Source organism: Delphinapterus leucas, chromosome 19, assembly GCF_059928025.1.
Source record: "Delphinapterus leucas isolate spDelLeu-1000000601 "Yukka" chromosome 19, BTC_Dleu_Yukka2, whole genome shotgun sequence".
NCBI classification, from domain to species: domain Eukaryota; kingdom Metazoa; phylum Chordata; class Mammalia; order Artiodactyla; family Monodontidae; genus Delphinapterus; species Delphinapterus leucas.
Genome location: NC_143147.1, coordinates 40,471,843 through 40,492,436, shown reverse-complemented (window position 1 = coordinate 40,492,436; position 20,594 = coordinate 40,471,843). Strand labels below are relative to the sequence as shown.

At 43.8% G+C, this 20,594-nt stretch overlaps 1 protein-coding gene, 4 non-coding genes and 1 pseudogene across 31 annotated transcripts in view; all 6 read left to right on the top strand.

Moving 5' to 3' along the window:
• Positions 1-20,594, top strand: part of TEX14 (testis expressed 14, intercellular bridge forming factor) — an 81,674-nt gene that overhangs the window by 6,473 nt on the left and 54,607 nt on the right. For 24 of the 27 annotated variants that reach the window (XR_016388968.1, XR_016388969.1, XR_016388971.1 and 21 more), the window contains exon 2: positions 18,415-18,529. Coding sequence is in view for 20 of the 27 variants with exons in the window: in XM_089900894.1 (XP_089757020.1) it covers positions 18,415-18,529 (115 nt within the window). In the remaining 7 variants the exon portion in view is untranslated. Of the gene's footprint in view, positions 1-17,337; positions 17,805-18,414; positions 18,817-19,114; positions 19,194-20,594 lie in introns of those variants that run through there. The other 3 variants (XM_089900904.1, XM_089900903.1, XM_089900898.1) reach the window with 3 other exon arrangements.
• LOC115803548 (small nucleolar RNA U3) lies at positions 2,959-3,153 on the top strand (annotated as a pseudogene).
• On the top strand, positions 4,879-5,097 carry LOC115802479 (small nucleolar RNA U3). Its single transcript, XR_016390441.1, has one exon. It is a non-coding gene; the product is annotated as a small nucleolar RNA U3 (small nucleolar RNA).
• Positions 7,728-7,937, top strand: LOC115802478 (small nucleolar RNA U3). The gene has a single exon (XR_004022949.1). It is a non-coding gene; the product is annotated as a small nucleolar RNA U3 (small nucleolar RNA).
• Positions 11,996-12,209, top strand: LOC115803561 (small nucleolar RNA U3). The gene has a single exon (XR_004024297.2). It is a non-coding gene; the product is annotated as a small nucleolar RNA U3 (small nucleolar RNA).
• LOC115803547 (small nucleolar RNA U3) lies at positions 17,495-17,709 on the top strand. Its single transcript, XR_004024285.1, has one exon. It is a non-coding gene; the product is annotated as a small nucleolar RNA U3 (small nucleolar RNA).

Sequence of the window (20,594 nt, the reverse complement as noted above, 5' to 3'; positions counted from 1 at the left end):
CTTCCATGCCCTCTTTGGGTACACCACCCTTCCAGCACTTCAGTCGGTTTACCAACCTGGAAGCTCTCCAAACCTGATCGGTTAGGGTTTTTATGGAGGTTTCATTATTTAGGCATGATTGATTTGGCCATTGGTGATTGATCTCAATCTTCAGCCCCTCTCTCCTGCTGGAGGTGGGACAAGGTGGAGGGTTGTGGCAGAGCTGAAAGTCCCAGCCCTCTAATCATGAATTGGTCTTGGTCTTTCTGGTGACCAGCCCATCCTGAAGCTATCTCAGAGCCCCTCAGCCAAGAGTCATCTCATCAGCATATCAGAGACGCTTATCACTCCTAACGCTAAGGAAATTCCAAGGGTTTTAGGAGCTCTTGTGCCAGATACCTGAGAGTAGAGTTCTATTTCTAAATGGTTGCCCTGGCTGCGGAAGGCTCTGAGGTATGTGAGGAGAGGGAGAAAAGAGTCGGATGACTTGTTTTTGGTTTGAGCAACTGGGTTGAATGTGGTGTCATTGCCAGAAAGAGGAATAGGTTTGGGAAAGAAGCTATTGGAAGTCAGTCTGGACCAGCTGAGTTAGACACCTGTGATTCAGCTAAGTGGAATATCAAATAGAAGCTGGGTATATGAGCCAGCAGCCCAGAAGAGATCTGTCTGCATATCCATGTTTTGAAACCAAGGATGATCAAGCGAAGAGGGCTGAAAACCCTGCTGGCAGGAATCTCACTCTTCTACAGACAGGCTGCCCTTGTTGGGGCAGGAGTAGAGAAAAAAGGAGGGGAAAACCAGGTGGTTCCCAACAGTTTTGTCAGTAACCAGGTTGAGGGAAAGAACAATACATACATTGATTCATCATGCATTCAGTTAGTCTGCATTTGTTGGGCATCTACTATGGCTGGCAAGGGACTGCAGATGCAAAGATAAATATGACCTTGTTCCTGCTTTTAAAGACCTCACAGTTGAGTAGGGGAAAATAAATGCATTTATAACACAGTGAGCTATGTAGAGGCACTTACAAAGATAATTAGGGACACAAAGCACCTAGTGGTCACTGTTAGCTGGGAAAGTGAGGGAAGGCATCTGGAGAAGGTGACGAGAGCTGAGAATCTGCTCATAGGAGGCCAAGGGATGGCATGGATGGTGAGGGATGCACAGAAAGGGTGGAGAAACACAGAGTGGAAAAGTCTTAGATAAGGAAGGGCCCAGACCAAAGACAAGGGGCCCTTGGGTGAAAGTGACTGGAAGGCACTTTATAACTCTTTAAGACATAAGGAACCTGCTCTGACCCCAAGGAGATGTGTCCCAGAACTTTTTGCCCCAACACTGTCTGTTTCCCTGAAGGGATTTAATTCAGAGCATTTGGCTCTCTCTAAGGAGATTCTATTAGAAGTGGTTAGATGAGATGAACCTGAGAGTCACGTTAGTCATGTCGCTATGATGCAATAAAAATGTGGTTGATTCAGGAAACCACGTGCATGTCCATGCAGTACTGTGCTTTCTGGCATGCTGGAGGATGTCAGAAGCATCTTTACAACAGGAAGTTAAATGATGAAAACAGTTACCCACCATCATACATCAGGTGTGTTCTTTGAGGAGAAGCTGGGACCAACTTTTTTTTTTTTTAATAAATTTTTTAATTTTATTGTCATTTATTTTTGGCTGTGTTGGGTCTTCGTTGCTTTGCTGGGCGCAGGCTTTCTCTAGTTGTGGCGAGCGGGGGCTACACATTGTTGTGGTGTGCTGGCTTCTCTTTGTGCTAGCTTCTCTTGTTGCAGAGCACAGGCTCTAGGCATGCAGACTTCAGTAGTTGTGGCATGAGGACTCAGCAGTTGTGGCTCATGGGCTCTAGTGTACAGGCTCAGTAGTTGTGGCACACGGGCTTAGTTGCTCCGCGGCATGTGGGATCTTCCTGGACCAGGGCTTGAACCCATGTCCCCTGCATTGGCAGGTGGATTCTTAACCACTGCGCCACCAGGGAAATCCCTGGGACCAACTTTTGCCACAAGTAAATGGGTCGGCTTCCTCTGAGATTTGGAAGCCAGGAAGATCAGTCATTCAAGGCTGAACTTTGAGGGATGGTGTATTTAGTGCTTTTTTAAAAAATTTTTTGCCACTGCGTGGGATCTTAGTTCCCCGACCAGGGATCGAACCCCAGCCCACTGCCGTGAAAGCAGGGAGTCCTAACCACTGGACCACCACGGAATTCCCTTTAGTGCTTTCTTAGAGAAATGAATTCAATTGGAGACTAGAGCTCCTGATGGAAACACCTTGGCTTTCCAGAAAGAACCCAGACTTGATCCAGTGCCAGATGTACCTAGTACCTACCTGTGGTTCACTTGAGGACCTGTGTGACGGATGCTCTAGCCAGCATGTATGAGAATGGGGAAATAATCACACCCTTTTCCTTCACTTGTTTAGAGGATGAAGTGAGACAATGGGTTAAAATGCCTATCATGGAGAAGGCACTCATAAACCACCATGGGTACCTTCGTTATTATGCGGGATTACACTAGTTCTGTGTCCCTCTCTTTTGTCCTTCTTCCCCCAACTCTCTTTTTCAAGGCAAAGGAAACCTGGTCTCTCCAAGTCAGCGGATTTCTCCAGCAGGCAAGAGGCAGTCCAGAGGAATCGGTGGCGGGAAGCTCGTTTGCTTAGCCTACAGAGGGGCGACGCGACCCGTCCTGGACCCGGGGGACTGGGTAATAGCAGCCTTGGGTAGGAGTCATGCGCGCAGCGCGTGATTGCCTGCCAGGAAGCCGTATGTTGATGAGGCCTGTTGCTGCTTTGAAGTGTTTCTGGAAGGTTTACAGGCGAAAATGGTGTTTTGAACTTTGCCCTTTCACGGAGTGGTTATGGGATATAAGATAAAAAATGTTTCTCTGGGGGCGAGGGACTTGACAAAACTGTCGCCATCAGTAAAAGGTGGGCAGCTGCCACGTACCCAGCAGGGACATCGATGTCCAGATTAAGATTGTAGATATAAAGCTAATTTTTGTGGTTTGTTGTTAGATAAAGTTCGAAGGCCATGTTAGAACACCCGAAGCCGTGGAGATGTAGCGTTTTATTCTGAGCGTGAAGGCGGCCCCTGGTGGTGTTTTTACAGTTACTACTACATGTTGATGATCGTTCTTGTTCTTAAGAAGAGAACGCTCATTGAGCGGTTTTGTTTGTAATTGTGTTCCGCTAAAGAACAATCAGAGTGCTTTTTTTTTTTTTACACTTATAGCGGTTTAGCTATGTAGGTTGTTTCTTACCAAGTTAGGTTTCTTTTTTTCCTTACTCACCATGTGGTTTCAAAGTTCAAGCTTCAGAAATATCGTTAAAGCAAGTAGGGTAGTTGAGCACTCCCTTCCGCCATTGTGAGGCAGCCCCTCCTTTAGAAGAGAAATTCCTGTCTCTTCCTAGTCTTCCCTGTAGCAGCACCATCCATTGAGTTGTTCCAGGCACAAACCAACATGTCAGCCTTTGAAACCTCCTTCCCTGACACCCCACCCCACCTCCTGCAGCAAGTCCACCAGTGAGTCCCATCCTGTCAACTCAACTTCCGGAACAGCCCACGTTTCTCCTTCTTCCTTGCTGAGCCCAAATGCGAGCCACCGTGCTGTCTCCTACAGACACGGTGGCAGTGGCCTCAGAAGTGGTCTCCACAGCTTCAGACCTCCCAGTGGCTTCCCTTCACACTTAAAATCCAGGCTCCCCAGGCCTTGCCTAGAAAATCCGCAGATACCTGCCTGCCTGCCTGCCTGCACCTGCCCCCTCCCTCCTACCCTGTGTTCTCCAGCTGTCTTCAGTTGCTGAAACACACAACCTTGTTCCTTTCCTTGGGTCTTTGCCTTCCATTCGTTGTTTTCTCTGCTTAAATGCAACCTCCAAAGAGAGGCCTTCCCTGAGCACCCAGATCTAAAGTAGCCACCAAGTCCCTCTCTGTTTCGACACTTAAAATCCTCTGCATGCCTCATCCTCTGATCCTCTTGGGCGTTTGTTGTCAGCTCTCTCCCTCACTAGAATGTAAGCTTTTTGTGAGTAGGGGCCTCTGTTTGCCCAGTGCCTAGAGTGTCTTTATTTTACAACATGGAAAACTGGGATGATGGTTAAGGTGACACCTACCAGCTCGGCTGTTTAACAGACCTCAGGCAAGTTACCTAGCCTTTCTGTGCCTCAGTTCCCCTGTCCATAAAACTGGCATATACTTGTATTGATCTCATAGTTAAAGCACTTAGAACGATGACCGGTGCCTGTCAAGCTCACGATAAATGGTAGCTAGTATTGTCGTAGCTGGCACTCAGGTATTTGTGGAGGGAAGAAATGATGTCAGATGCAGCAACCAGGTGTCTTTTAAAAACTCAGGAAGTGTGAACAGGTAGTACGGTCATGTGGTAAAAAGCCAAAAGTTTCTGCCTTCCGGCGCTGGTTCTCAGCCACCCAGTCCCCCTGCCCCTGCCTCAGTCATGGTGACCTCTTACCAGAGTTTGAAAGTCAAACTTGTAGGACAGCCTTGAATGAAACTTATAAGATATATATTGCTCAATGGAATCAGCTAGGTTCTCACTAGCAAAGGCAACGGCCCACCCTTTCCTTTATAGCTTGTCAGGGGCGAGGTGGTTTTACCAGATCTGTGGAGGGAACGCCTCCTGGGCTTTAAAGACACGGGTTGTCATTGGCTGTCATTCAGTATTATGTTAATTAAGTGTGGCTGTTTTAAAACTTGTTAAATTACATTTCCAGTTAAAATGTTAAAATGAGTTGGTAAGTGATAGCATTTGAAAGATTGTATTGGAAGAGCTCTTTCTCTTTTTTCCAGTAGACTTAGAAACGGGGAAACGATCTCGCCCTCAGTGTAAAGTGTGCGGGTCCCACAGACCCAGCAGTGACTTGCGAGCCAGGGTCAAGACTATACTTTCAGGGATCATTTCTATAGTTCGTTACTAGAGAAGTTTCTCTGAACGTGTAGAGCACCCGAAGCCACGAGGAGGAGACGCAGTGTTCTCTCCTGAGCGTGAAGCTGGCTCTTGGCGTTGTCTTTGCAGCTGTCACTAGCCATTGATGATCGTTCTTCTCTTCTCTTCCCTAGGGAGAGAAAGAGGGAGAGGGCGCCGTCTGAGTGGTTTCGTTCGTAGTTGTGTCTTGTTAAAGAACAGTGGGGGTGGCTTTTTTTTGTGTTTCTCTTTCTTGTTTGCTTCACTTTTGTGCCTCGCGATAGTCTGTAAATAGCTAGGGCTCGTGGTGGACCGTGTGATTTCAGTTAGTGTTCAAGTTCTACTGCTCACCTTGCTGTTTCTCGGTTCTCCGGTTGTGGTTTCTTGTTCATCTTTGTTGTATTTCTGACTTGTAGGAGGGAGTTCCTTATTCCTTAATTGTAATCTATGAAGGTGGTTTTGCTCCTTGTCAGTCAAGTCCCTTGTGTTTATTTCATATCCCTTTTCTTCAATCATTTGTTGATTAAGGGTATTTTTTTCACTGTATTTGTTTTTTAGAAGTTTTTGGTGATGAATATTCTAGACTTCAAGGGGATACATTTTAAGTTTCCGTTTCCTCCATCTTTTAGGGTTATTTCCAAGATTAAACGATGTGAACCAAGTTCGGGGGTTAGTACATGGCCTGGAAGTATTAAAGTACTGTAGAAATGATAGTTTTTTCTTTTTCAAAGAAAAGGGTAGCCCACCGTGAAGTGATGGTTTTTGTTGGTAGGGGTTGGGGGTGCATAACCTTTCATATTCAGGTGGCAAGTGATTTTTTCACAAATATAGCCTACGGGAATTTCCTGGTGGTTAGGTGTTTTCACCGCCAGGGCTCCGGTTCAGTCCCTGGTCAGGGAACTAAGATCCGGAAAGCTGCCTAGCGGGGCCAAAACAGACAAAAAATGAAAGTGAACTTTAAACAGACCTGCTGATTAACAATAAAGGTGATAATCAAAAGTTTTTAAAAAATTCAGTAAAAATGTGCAGAATTACCACATTTTGGGAATCCCTCCGGCTCCCCCCAAAACACCAGAATACCACAAAACTACAGTTTTTGTTACTTTATTTAAAAAAAAAATTTTTTTTTTAAATTCATCTTTGGCTGCGTTGGGTCTTCGTTGCTGAGCAAGGGCTTCCCCTGGTTGTGGCGAGCGGGGGCTACTCTTCGTTGTGGTGCGCGGGCTTCTCACTGCGGTGGCTTCTCTTGTTGCGGAGCACGGGTTCTAGGCACGCAGGCTTCAGTAGTTGTGACTCGCAGGCCCTAGAGCGCATGCTCAGTAGTTGTGGCGCACGGGCTTAGTTGCTCTCCAGCATGTGAGATCCTTCCAGGCCAGGGCTTGAAGCCGGGCCCGCCTGATTCTTAACCACTGCGCCACCATGGAAGCCCTATATATATTTTTTTTTAATGAAGAGAAGTGCTTCAAAATACACCTCTTCGTTCCACACTTAAGATTGGCCCGGTACATTATTTTGAGAGAAATACTTACCCAGGTGAGCCCAATATGCACCTCTCACATCCACACTCACGTGAGTAACCAGCAGAATGTCTCAAAAGGCTCAAATCGAAATTTAGGATCTTAAAAGGTTAAAAGAAGATCTTTTATTATTATTTAAATATTAAAGTATTATTTAAATTTTGTTAATATTTACCATTATTATTTAAATATAGTAATATTTAAATAATAAATAATCTTATTAAAATAAAATAATCTCACCCACAGACACCGCCTGTAGTATTTAAGATTTGAAAACTAATCTGAGGCACCTGAGCACACCTTTGTCTTAAATTAGTCCCGGCAGTGTTGTTAGTGTTTTTAGAAACAGAAAGGCAGTAGGTTCTGATTGTCTGTCTGTCTGTCTGTAATAGGTCAATTAAGAACTGTAAGTCTTAGTATCCCTTTTCCTTTTTTTTTTTTTTTGGCCAAGCCATGCAGCATGCGGGATCTTAGTTCCCGAATCAAGGATCAAACCCACGCCCCCTGCAATGGAAGTGTGGAGTCTTAACCACTGGACCTCGACAGAAATCCCTAAGTCTTAGTTCCTTAAAGGAAAAAACAAAACAAACAAACAAACAAAACCTCTTAAGAGTGTTCAGAATTTTAAAAAGTTGTGTATGAAATGACAGTGTAACTGAGCAGGACCCTATGGGGCCTTCTTGCTGGCAATGCCAAGGTCTTGAGTCCAAAATTGTTACCGAGCCAAACTTGGATCCGCTTGCCTGCCTGCAGTAAAGCCAATCTACTGACACCAGCTTGTGGTGAAGGAAAGTGCAGCATTTATTGCGGGGAACCAAGCAAGGAGTCCAGGTAGCCAGTGCTTAAAAGGCCCGAACTCCTTGCTTGGCGCCCTGCAGTAAACTGCTGCACTGTCTATCACCACAGCCAAGTGTCAGTAAATTGGCTTTACTGTGTGTGGGCAAGTAGACCCAAGTTTGGCTCAGTAGCAACAGTTTGAAAATCATTTATATGATATTCCTGGGAGTTCCCTGATGGTCCAGTGGTTAGGACTCAGCGCTTTCACTGCCAAGGGCCCGGGTTCAGTGCCTGGTCAGGGAACTAAGATTCTGTAAGCTGCACGGTGTGACCAAAAAAAAAGGAAAGGAAGAGAGGAAGGAGAGAGAGAGAGAGAGGAAGAAAGGAAGAAAAGAAAGCAAGCAAGAAAGAAAAGAAAATCATTTAATATGATATTTCTGAAACGAGAGGAATGTGGAAAAGTGTCACCATCCATAAAAAGTATGTGGCTGCCACGGACCCAGCAGAGTTGTGGGGTTAAAGCCATTATTATGGTTTTAGGAGTTATTTCTATAGGTTGTTACTAGACGAGGTTCCAAGGTTCCTGTGTAGAGTCCTCGAAGTCCACGAGGAGGCAGGTTCTCCTCTGAGTGTGAAGCCAGCTCTTGGTATTGCTTCTGTAACTGCCTTTTGCCTTTGATGACTGTTCTTTTCCTCTGGAGGAGTAAGTAGAGGGAGGGAACACCATCTCAGTGGTTTCTTCTTATGTTACTGCCTCAGAATGTAGATGATTGGTTTCCGCTAGGGGGCCGTTTTCTGTATTTGTTTTTCACGTGTTCCAGGTGCACAACGCTTTTTAACCTGTGTAGTAGATGTGTTCTTTATCCTGACCTGACTATTGTGTAAGCTGTGATTTTTTTCAGTGAAATGAGGAAGAATCTGTCAGATGCAGTTCGGCGTTTTTGTTTTCTGATTGGATTTACAGGTCATGAGCTTTTTCACACATCAGGTGCAGCCCCAGGGCACTGAAACAAAATTACCTCCCCTTTCTCTACTCTCCTTCCTGTCAGTCGAGTCACTCTCTCCCAACACAGCTAGGCAGACATCCCTTCTTGGCCTCTATGGTGATTTCTTTCTCTGTATCTCAGTCCAAGCTAAGGAAATACGACATATGTAGGACTAGGGTTTATAGGACTTCAGCACAGAGGAGGAATGGAAGAAGGCGGAGTTTGGCCAAAGCACAGTGGACAGAGAGCTAAGGGTAGTGGGCAGGTATTGAAGGAGAGTGACTACATCAGCTGTGCACTTTAAGGTCACTCTAAAAGCTATGTGGCGATGATACTTATGGGGAGGGGTGAGGTGGCAAGTGTGAGGACCAGTTAGGCACCTACTGCATTCATCTACCTGGGAGAAGATGGTAGCAATGATAGAGAAACACCAGACATGAAAGATATTTAAGTGGTAAAGTAGACAGGACTTGGGGGGGTTGATTTGTTGACGAAAATTCAATTAACTATCAAGAAGGAAAAAAAGGGAGTTTTATTTGAGCCAATCTGAGTATTATAACACGAGAAGCAGATTTTCAGAAAGCTGTTAGAAGTCGAAGACACAGTCATATACGTTTTCCAGACAGAGAATTGTAGTACCTCAAAATGACATACTGATAATTTACATAAAGTTCACCAAGGAACAGGTAGTCCAGGTGAGCTTGTACAGAGTAAGCAGCAAGACGCCATGACCCCTTATGGAGTTCAGAAAGAACTCTATTCTTTTAAGAAGTCCCATTGCTGGTGTCAGAAGAAAGAAAAAATATGGATCTTTACGGTTGAGCGGGCACTCTCATCTTTGAGGTGCTCTGATTAATGTGTAATGCAGATGCACACTGCACCTGGGAAGGAGGGAGGAGGCCCAAACACACACACACACACACACACACACACACACACACAAAGAGAATTTTATGTTTAATTTTTTCTAGTCCTGCCTTGAAATATAACATTTTATTTCATCAGGTTCACTGACGGTATGGGCGAGAGGAGCTGTCAAGGATAATTGCCGGGTCTTGGGACTTGAACAGATGGGTGGACGGTGGTTCCATGTGTTAACGGGGGAAATGGAGGAGGAACTGAATCAGGTAGTGCAATGGGGTGGGCAGTGATGGTAGAGTTCAGTTTAGGGCACGTTTAGGAGAGATTTATTACTTTTAGCGGATGTATGGCAAAGGAGTTAGAACTCCCACAGCAGACCAAGAAGGAGCAGCCAGAGAGGTAGGCAGCAAACCGCGTGAGGGTGCCTGATGGAAGCCCAGCGGGACACAGTGAAGTGTATGGAGAGCAGATGAGACATTAAGATGGAGATGGAAAAGTATCCACTGGCCCTGTGTGGGAAACGGAAACAGAAACTGGCTAGGTAGGGGTGGATTGATCACTGGAGGGATGTGAAGGCTTGCCAGTTGGTGGAAAGAGCTCCCAGGAGAACTCAGGCTGTGATGGAGAGCATAGGGGTGGGTGTGCATTCAGCCGGGGGAAGCGGTAAGATGGGGGGATGCACTTAGGGTTTAATTAGGATGGGAGAGCGAGTGAGAATGCAGTTGGAAAGACTGAGTGGAACAGGAGAAATTGAGTTATGGGAGTGAGCAGCCCCCCCCAGGCAGGAAGCCTTTGAGTCAGCCAGAGAAGACGGGGAGTTCAGAGGTAGGTGGGTTCCTCCATGGAATGTGACCACACTGGGGGCTTTTCCAACTGATGGGCTTCTAGTTCTTTGCCAAGTATGAGGAAAGATCATTGCTGAGGGAGGCTGGTGAGGAGGGGTAGGAGAGTTGAGAATAAAGAAGGAATTAACTAATCACCCTAGGCAGCAGGTGAGGAAAAGGCACCTCCTGAGGGTGTGCCCACTCCACTTCCCTGCTATTGAAGCTCCTGGTCTTGGAAGTACATCCCCAGATTGCAGTCCATTTCTCTTTCTTCCACTGTAGCCATGCACCATGTAGTTCCTCCATGATTTTCTCCTTCTGGATCCGCAGTGGCCAAGCTTTCACTGTGAGCCTAAATTAGTCCTTGGTCCTCTTTAAAGGTCGGGAGCTGTGAGAGAAGCGGTATATGCTCTGGAATTGACTCCTTGGTCTGTTATTTATTAGCTGTGGGTTCATGGGAAGTTCCTTGACCCCAGTCTGTCCCTCTGTAAAGCAGGTAGGTGTAGTACTAATAGCATCAACACGTGGGGTGGCTGTAAAGGTTAAATCAGTTAAAGCAAGTAGGGTAGTTGAGCACTCCCTTCCGCCATTGTGAGGCAGCCCCTCCTTTAGAAGAGAAATTCCTGTCTCTTCCTAGTCTTCCCTGTAGCAGCACCATCCATTGAGTTGTTCCAGGCACAAACCAACATGTCAGCCTTTGAAACCTCCTTCCCTGACACCCCACCCCACCTCCTGCAGCAAGTCCACCAGTGAGTCCCATCCTGTCAACTCAACTTCCGGAACAGCCCACGTTTCTCCTTCTTCCTTGCTGAGCCCAAATGCGAGCCACCGTGCTGTCTCCTACAGACACGGTGGCAGTGGCCTCAGAAGTGGTCTCCACAGCTTCAGACCTCCCAGTGGCTTCCCTTCACACTTAAAATCCAGGCTCCCCAGGCCTTGCCTAGAAAATCCGCAGATACCTGCCTGCCTGCCTGCCTGCCTGCACCTGCCCCCTCCCTCCTACCCTGTGTTCTCCAGCTGTCTTCAGTTGCTGAAACACACAACCTTGTTCCTTTCCTTGGGTCTTTGCCTTCCATTCGTTGTTTTCTCTGCTTAAATGCAACCTCCAAAGAGAGGCCTTCCCTGAGCACCCAGATCTAAAGTAGCCACCAAGTCCCTCTCTGTTTCGACACTTAAAATCCTCTGCATGCCTCATCCTCTGATCCTCTTGGGCGTTTGTTGTCAGCTCTCTCCCTCACTAGAATGTAAGCTTTTTGTGAGTAGGGGCCTCTGTTTGCCCAGTGCCTAGAGTGTCTTTATTTTACAACATGGAAAACTGGGATGATGGTTAAGGTGACACCTACCAGCTCGGCTGTTTAACAGACCTCAGGCAAGTTACCTAGCCTTTCTGTGCCTCAGTTCCCCTGTCCATAAAACTGGCATATACTTGTATTGATCTCATAGTTAAAGCACTTAGAACGATGACCGGTGCCTGTCAAGCTCACGATAAATGGTAGCTAGTATTGTCGTAGCTGGCACTCAGGTATTTGTGGAGGGAAGAAATGATGTCAGATGCAGCAACCAGGTGTCTTTTAAAAACTCAGGAAGTGTGAACAGGTAGTACGGTCATGTGGTAAAAAGCCAAAAGTTTCTGCCTTCCGGCGCTGGTTCTCAGCCACCCAGTCCCCCTGCCCCTGCCTCAGTCATGGTGACCTCTTACCAGAGTTTGAAAGTCAAACTTGTAGGACAGCCTTGAATGAAACTTATAAGATATATATTGCTCAATGGAATCAGCTAGGTTCTCACTAGCAAAGGCAACGGCCCACCCTTTCCTTTATAGCTTGTCAGGGGCGAGGTGGTTTTACCAGATCTGTGGAGGGAACGCCTCCTGGGCTTTAAAGACACGGGTTGTCATTGGCTGTCATTCAGTATTATGTTAATTAAGTGTGGCTGTTTTAAAACTTGTTAAATTACATTTCCAGTTAAAATGTTAAAATGAGTTGGTAAGTGATAGCATTTGAAAGATTGTATTGGAAGAGCTCTTTCTCTTTTTTCCAGTAGACTTAGAAACGGGGAAACGATCTCGCCCTCAGTGTAAAGTGTGCGGGTCCCACAGACCCAGCAGTGACTTGCGAGCCAGGGTCAAGACTATACTTTCAGGGATCATTTCTATAGTTCGTTACTAGAGAAGTTTCTCTGAACGTGTAGAGCACCCGAAGCCACGAGGAGGAGACGCAGTGTTCTCTCCTGAGCGTGAAGCTGGCTCTTGGCGTTGTCTTTGCAGCTGTCACTAGCCATTGATGATCGTTCTTCTCTTCCCTAGGGAGAGAAAGAGGGAGAGGGCGCCGTCTGAGTGGTTTCGTTCGTAGTTGTGTCTTGTTAAAGAACAGTGGGGGTGGCTTTTTTAGTGTTTCTTTTTCCTGTTTGTTTCACTTTTTGTGTCTTGCCATACTTCGTAGGTAGCTACGGTTTGTGGTGGCTTAGCGTGTGATTTTTCAGTTAGTGTTCAAGTTCTCTTGCTGTCCATGCTGTTTTTCGGTTCTCTGGTTCTTGAGAGGATCTTCGTTGTATTTCTGTTTTGTAGAAGGGAGTTCCTTTCCATTGGGAGACCCTTATCCCTTAATTGAAATCTATCTACAGAGGCGTTTTTGCTCCCTGTCAGTCAAGTCTCTTGTGTTTATTTCATATCCCTTTTCTCCAATCATTTGTTGATAAAGGGTATTTTTTTGATTGTATTTGCTTTTTAAAAGTTTTTGATGATTAGGGTTATTTCCAAGATGAAATGGCGTGATTCAAGTTAAGGGGTCAGTACATGATCTGGAACATGTTAAAGTCCTGTATAAATGGTTGCTTTTTTTTTTTCAAAGAAAAGGGTAGCCCACCTTGAAGTGATTGTTTTTGTTTGTAGGGGTTGGGGTGCATAACCTTTCGTATTCAAGTGGCAAGTGATTTTTTTCACGAATATAGTCTACGGGAATTCCCTGGTGGTTAGGACTCGGTGATTTCACCACCAGGGCTTCGGTTCAGTCCCTGGTTAGGGAACTAATAACCCGAAAGCTGCGCAGCGGGGCCAAAAAAGACAAAAAATGAAAATAAACTCTAAACAGACGTGCTGATGTTTAAAAATAAAGGTGATAACAGTCTAAAGTTTAAAAAAAATTCAGTAAAAATGTACAGAATTACCACATTTTGGGAATCCCTCCGGCTCCCCCAAAGCAGCAGAACACCACAGAACTACAGTTTTTGTTACTTTATTCACAACTTTTTTTTTTTTCTAAATTTATCTTTGGCTGCGTTGGGTCTTCTTTGCTGTTCGCAGGTTTTCTCTAGTTGTGTCAAGTGGGGCCTACTCTTCACTGCGGTGCACGGGCTTCTCCTTGCAGTGGCTTCCCTTGTTGTGGAGCACGGGCTCTACGTGCGTGGGTTTCAGTAGTTGCAGCACGTGGGCTCAGTAGTTTTGGCTCAGGGGCTCTAGAGCGCAGGCTCAGTAGTTGTGACACACAGGCTTAGCTGCTCTCTGGCATGTGAGATTGTCCCGGGCCAGGGCTCGAACCTGTGTCCCCTGCATTGGCAGGCGGATTCTTAACCACTGCACCTGCAGGGAAGCCTTCTTCATGTTATTCTTAAAGGTGATTTTGTCAGTCTATGGCAATTGAATCTTTTTTCCCCCCCCCTTCAATGGGTGTTAAAGTAGTTAGTATCCTCCATCTGCCTTTTTGAATGAAGGGTTTCTGTGCTGTTGCTACTTTTCCTGGGTAAATTAGGCCTGGAATATACTGCAGGGAAATAGATATATGTCTGGTCCTTCATACTCTGTTGGTTGACAAACAGATCTTGTAGTGAGCTATAGGAGAGGAAGGTTTACAAGGGAAATGGATTTAAAGTAGCTTTAAACATAATTGTGATATATCCTTAATTGTTTTAAGATGGTTTGTTCTTTTCCCCCTCAGTGCTATGATTTCTTCTTTTATGATGCTTGTTTAGCTAAATGCAATTTAAAATTCGCCTTGTTAGTCTAGTATGCTGATTTGTTTTTCATTTTCTTCATCTAAACATTTTTCTTCTGATTTTTGAGACTCCCTTTTAAATTTTTCCAGGCTAATAAATCAGATATTTTTCCTGACATCTACTTTAGGAATCTATTCTGGTTTTATGTTGGGTCTCTTAATATATCACACTTGTCATTGAACCATGGGCTAGAAAAATCAACAAAATCTCTTAATTCTACTGAATATGATGTAATATAGTTCCCTTTAAGTAAAAGCAGGCTTAATTTCGTGTTGGAGGTGGTAATGCCTTTGAAAACTGCCCTTATTAAACAGCATATATTCAGGGAATTCCCTGGTTGTCCAGTGGTTAGGACTCCGTGCTTTCACTGCCGAGGGCCTGGTTTTGATCCCTGGTGGGGGAACTAACATCCTGCAAGCCGTGCAGTGCGGCCAAAAAAAGAAGAAAGAAGGATAAACAGGGGCTTCCCTGGTGACAGAGTGGTTAAGAATCCACCTGCCAGTGCAGGGGACACCGGTTTGAGCCCTGGTCCAGGAAGATCCCACACGCTGTGGAGCAACTAAGGCCGTGTGCCACAACTACTGAGCCTGCACTCTAGAGCCCGCGAACAACAACTACTGAGCCCACGTGCCACACCTACTGAAGCCTGCACACCTAGAGCCTGTGCTCCACAACAAGAGAAGCCACTGCATTGAGAAGCCCACACACCTCAACAAAGAGTAGTGCACGCTCGCCGCAACTAGAGAAAGCCTGCATGCAGCAACGAAGGCCCAACACAGCCAAAAATAAAAAGTAAATAAAGAAATAAAAGAGGTTATTTAAACCAGTGGAATCAAAGATATACGTATATTCTAAAGTTGCTAACCTACCTTTATGAAAGTGGTATCATACTAAACACATTCTGCAACTTGCTTTTCTCGTTCTTTTTGAAATTCACTTATTTATTTCAAGAAACATGAAAAGACAACAAAATCATGAGAAGTCAACCTGTGCAATATCAGCAGATATTCAGAGGCTCTGTGCTGTTTTTTTGTTGTTGTTGTTTTTAATGCTAAAAGAAAATAGATGATAATTTGATACTGTAAGTTTATAATTATTTATTTGGTTGTTTATTCAACAAATATGGAGCAGAGGGAATTTATACAGGAGCAAAAGAACAAAGGAGCCTACAAATGGCAAGTAGTTTAGTGTGTGTGTGTGTATGTGTGTGTGTGTGTGTGTGTTGTGTCTGAAGGATAGGTTATGTACGAGATGTTTTAGGAAGTAAAGACAAAGGCAGCTTGGAACCAGACTATAGGATGCCATAAATCCCAGGTTAAAGAGCTTCTACTGAAACGGAGCAGGACCCTATAGACCTTGCCCCCGATGTCCTCAGCCTGCCTTTTGCCTGTGGAAAAACTTTAGCCAAAGAATAAGTTTAATGAGAGGAGTGATAAAATACAGAAGCAAAGAAAAGCAGTCAAACAGGAAAAAACAATAATAGTTTAGTCAGTAATCAAAGTGAAGGACCTTTAGTTCCTTCTCGAGGGTTATAGATAATATTCTGAGCCACATCCCGTGAGCTGTCTTATAGATACTGAAACCCCAGCCAGGTGGAAGAAGTTAACTACATGATGACCAGGCTGTAGTCGTGACACAAGCTGCCACAATTCTGATAATTTGCCGCAAAGAAATGGAAACAAACCAACCCTGGAACTGAAGATTAACTGTACCCAAAACAGTCACGATGGCACTGGCTAGACCACTGCATGACCAATTTCAAGATGACTGTCAGAGCTGACTGTGCTGGTTCTGCATGTAGTCCTTTCCCTCTGTAAAAGCTCTTGTCCACTGGTTGGGGTGGGGGAGTCTCGGCCTTTGGACAGGAGTCCACCTCCCCCCCCCCACCCCGTTGCCTGCATCAAAATAAAGCAAACTTACCTGTCCACCAAGCTTGCCTCTTTATTGGCTTTTGAGCGGCGAGCAGCCGGACCCCACTTGTGATTACAGTACTATACATAGCAAGACATGGGGTGCCACTGAATTTGGCATTCCTGAAAGCACCTGTATTACTTGCACAAAATAGATTATTTTTTAAGCTTAAATCCTATTAGTGGTTACAAGAATGTTGGGATTTTAATTTTTAATATTTATAGAGTAGTTTTTACTTGCTAAACTCTGTTAGATGCTTTAAATCCATCATTTTAGCTAATACCACTCATTGACTGAACTCCCTAAAGTTGCCTGCCTGCTTATTAGATTTTTGCTTTCAATAGTACATCTTGTCTATCTCTATTCTAATTGATAGAGATCTAATTCATTTAAATTAACTGCTTAATATTTTATTATCTGTATGTACCATAATTTATTCAGCTGTGCCTCTAATGGTGGATATTAAGATTTATTTTTTTGCAGTTTTGTATAACCAGAAACAATGCTTTGATAAAATACTTTGTAATGAATCTTTACATAATGGGTTTTTAATATTCAAAGCAGGATTTCTGGTTCAGGTTTTTGATAGATACTGCCGCATTGCTTTCCAAAAGCATTGTAACAGTTCACACTGCCAACTGCATTTAGGAGTGTCTGTTTTCCCACCTCTTCTCCAGCACTGAATGTTTTCTCATTTTTCAGTTTTTTTCAAGCTTTATGGGAAGTTTAACTTTCTTCTCACTGTTTCAAGCCAGGCACCATGTTGTATTGGTTTATTGAATATTCCAGAGTTAGGTGAAATATCCACCGTTTCTAACGTTCCTGGCGGAGAGAACAGCTTGTGCAAAGGAACACGATGAGTATGTGGAAAACAGTACGTGGTTCATTATGGCTGAAGTGAGGGGGAGGGAATTTGGTGCAAAATAAGGCTGGAGAGGTGCGTGTGGGCCAGGCTGTGCTGGACCTTGTAAAGTATTTCTTTTCTGGCCTTGCCTTGGCGCATGCGGGATCCTAGTTCCCTGACTAGGGATGAAACCGGCTCCCCCTGCGGTGGAAGCGGAGTCTTAACCACTGGACCCCAGGGAAGTCCCTGTAAACTATTTAGAGAAGTTCTATCTTTAGCCCAAGAGTTGGGAAGCTACTAAAGCTTTAAGCAGGGTAATGATGTATTATCCTGCTTATTTAAAGACAATTTTTATCTACATAAATATTCCTTGGTTTGGAAAAAAATTCCAAATAATATTTGTATGTTTGCTATTTTGATCACAGCATAAATGGTGTGCTTTGCAAACGTCATAGGTTTTTGGCTTCGGGTCTTTGCTTTCAGCATCCACTTTGTCTTGTAAGTTTTTCTCGTGAGACATCTCACTTCCAACGCCAGGCTAAAAGGAGGCGAGTCCTCAAACTGCGGCGCACGTTGTAGTCGTAAGCGTTTTACGTAATCCTGATGCTGCGGAACTGCTGCGCGAAACGGAGCGGGGTTGGAAATAACTGGCGTGTGATTGGCTGTTTAAAAACCGTATGTTAATTAAATTGACAACTTGAAATGTCTTCTGAAACGTAGAAGGGTTCAAAATGCTTTGTCGGGCTTCGGTAGTGGAAAGATTCTTCAGACAACGTAGTCCAGTGTACATTTCAAAAAGAATAGCAGTGTAAGAAAAAGTAACCATCAGTAAAATATGTGTGCATTTCCTCCACCTCGGAAAAACAGAGGCGGTTGTGTTAAGACTATACTTTCAGGGATCATTTCTATAGTTCGTTACTAGAGAAGTTTCTCTGAACGTGTAGAGCACCCGAACCCACGAGGAGGAGATAGAGCGTTCTCTCCTGAGCGTGAAGTTGGCTCTTGGTGTTGTGTTTGCAGCTGCCTTTAGCCGTTGATGATCGTTCTTCTCTTCATTTTGAAGAGTGAGAGGGAGATGAACGCAGTCTGAGTGGTTTCGGTTTTGAGTTAATGTCTTATAAATAGACTTTGGTTATTTTTTGGTTGGCGTTTCAGGAGGCGTCAGAGGATATGTGCATGCGTTACGTATCGTAAGTCGGTTAGAGAAGTTTCTGTTTTGTTTTCGTGTTTCGGGATTGCTGTTAAATGTTGCTTAAGGTGTTACTGCTGTATCGGGTTTGTAGTGGTGGCTTAGTCAGGAGTGAGTTCAGCTTTTTGAAGTGGGTATAATTGAGAGTTGGGTTTTGTTTTTCTTGTTCTTTTTTTTTTTTTAACTGTGCAGTGCATGTAATGAGATTGTAGTGTTGTGGTTTGTTCTTTTTGTTTGCTTTTAGCAAACGGTTGGAGTAGTGACGTTGGGCTTTTTTTGTGGGTTGCTTTTCCTGCAGTGTGTGATATAAATAAATTGTTGGCTGTTGGTGAATTTTAAAAGGAAGAGCAATTTAAATCTGCTTTTCTTCTTCCGCGTAGCAGCGTGTGGTGAAATGTTTTAGCAACGTTTTCCTGTATATAGCACTTTAAAGTAAAGATGGTGGTTTACTTTTGATATGAGACCTTCTGTGTTATTTGGACTACTGAAGGTTTTCATTTTTCTTTTTCTTAAAAAAAGGGAAATTGCATTAGTAATACATTAAAAGTACTGTAAAAACAAAGCTTAATTTTTGTTGTGTGTTTGTGTTGATCCTGGTGTTTTCTTTGCAGGCGTGTATGTCGATGCAGTTAACTCCCTGGGCCAGACAGCGCTTTTTATTGCAGCATTATTAGGCCTTACAAAATTAGTTGATGTCCTGGTGGATTATGGATCAGATCCAAATCAGTAAGTACAATGACATCACTACCTAGAAAATAAGTTTTTAAAATGAATTGAGGTATTTGGAAACTAATTTGGTAAGATTTTAAAAGAACCTTCACTAATTTATGCCAATGAAATACATTTGTATTACCTAACGTTGAACCATGCTTTTGTTTATTTCACTTTTTTGGTTGTGCAACTTGCAGTGTTTTAGTTCCCCAACCAGGGGTGGAACCTGGGCCCCCAACAGTGGAAGCACAGAGGCCTAACCATTGGACCACCAGGAAATTACCAGAAACATGCTTTTAACTGTAAATAAGGAGTTTTCGAAGCAGTTTTACTAGACCCTGTGAAATAAGTGAACCTTTCTACTCATTTAGTCATTAACAAGTACTGTTTATGTATTTCCACCGTGCTTTGTAGTTTGTATGATTTGCACTTTAACATACCCCACAACCAAGTTCTTCACCAATTAATATATTTGGCATCACTTTGTCAGGATGACTTTTGTAGTTGTGGTTTAAAAGAATCTGAGTCCAAATTTTAATATGGAACAGCAACACAATGTAATGAATCAACGACAAGTGAACATTTCTTCTCTTTGTGTAGGACTTTTGCTTTTTCCAGGGCCTTCCCAGGCACTAGCTCACTAAAGCTTTACAACCAACTCTTCGACAGGGAACAGCAGGTATTTTTACAGTTCCCATTGGACAGAACCAGAAACAGATTTCGAGCGTTTATATGATTCCAGCCGATTTTCACAGGAATGCCAGAATAAACACAATCATAAGTCATAAAATAGCTTTCCCATCTTACAGAAGGAGGCCGCTTAATTTTTTTTTTTTTTAAATATTGATGTTGAAAGCTTGTATGTTGTTATAAGATTGTTTGCTTAGTGGGAAAAACCTTGGAAGCTTGGAGAAGTATAAAGGAAAAAACCAATCAGCATGAGAATTCTGAAACCCAGACATAACACAGTGCACATTTTGCTTTGTTTCCTTCCAGAATTTTTCTGGACTTGCATATTTGCATATATTTGTCTCTACTGTATCAGTGTTTAATATCAAAACTCAGAAATAAAGGGCTATCTCACTTGATGTTTGCAGATAACAGCTTTGCAGAGAGGCCATATTAGCTCTGCAGTTCCTCAGCAAAAATGCAGCATTTTCTAGTCGTCTGCATTTGCATCTGTTTTGTGGAAGTTTAGAGCTAGGTTCTTTAAAGAAGAAATCATTCAAACCTTTAATATTCCAGAAAGTTTAAATGGCTGGTCCATAATGGTGCATTGTGTTAATGATAGGGTTTGAGACCAGGAGCCCAGCACCTGAAGAAGTTCCCTTTTTAGAAATCCCCATGATGCCAGGGGGAGGTGGGAAAGGACAATATCAAGAGGAAGAAGGCAGACCCTGTAGCTTTTTATTTTGTGATAGGAATGCTTTCATGTACTTTAAAAATATGTTCCATCAAGGGAAGGGAAATTTCTGGGGGGAAGTTGTATTCCTAAGTGCTCAATGGAAATGCTGTGATGGCCTGGGCGTATTGAGGTCACAGAGTCAGATGCCTGCAGGACTAAGTGGGGTCAGTGGGTACAGGCTCTGTCTAAGGGGCATCTGTTGCAGCTGGGCAGAAAAGGAAGCCATGGAGGCCAAATCTTCCAAATTTCCAAGAGGCTGGAAATCCCAGTTTTTATTGTGAAATCCCCAAAGTGTTAAGTATTGTCCATTACTTTAAATTCTTTTTATAAACACTATGTGGACCAAATAAAACATGCCTCTGGGTTGCCAAATCACTCTGTGGGCCTCCAGTTTTCAACCTCTAGGATAAATTAATAAAAAAATACACATTTTGATATCACTTGGACCTGGATTCCCTTGTAAGGGTTAGCTGGGTATAAAAAACATTATTTTTTTCTTCCTTAGCATTCACAAGAAATGACAAATAATATCTTCTCTCTCCCTACCCAGCTCTCTTACTATTTATGGGAAGAATGATTAGAAGGCTGTAAAACATTATACAAATTTATTTTTAAAGCAAGGAGGGGGCTTCGCTGGTGGTGCAGTGGTTGAGAGTCCACCTGCCGATGCAGGGG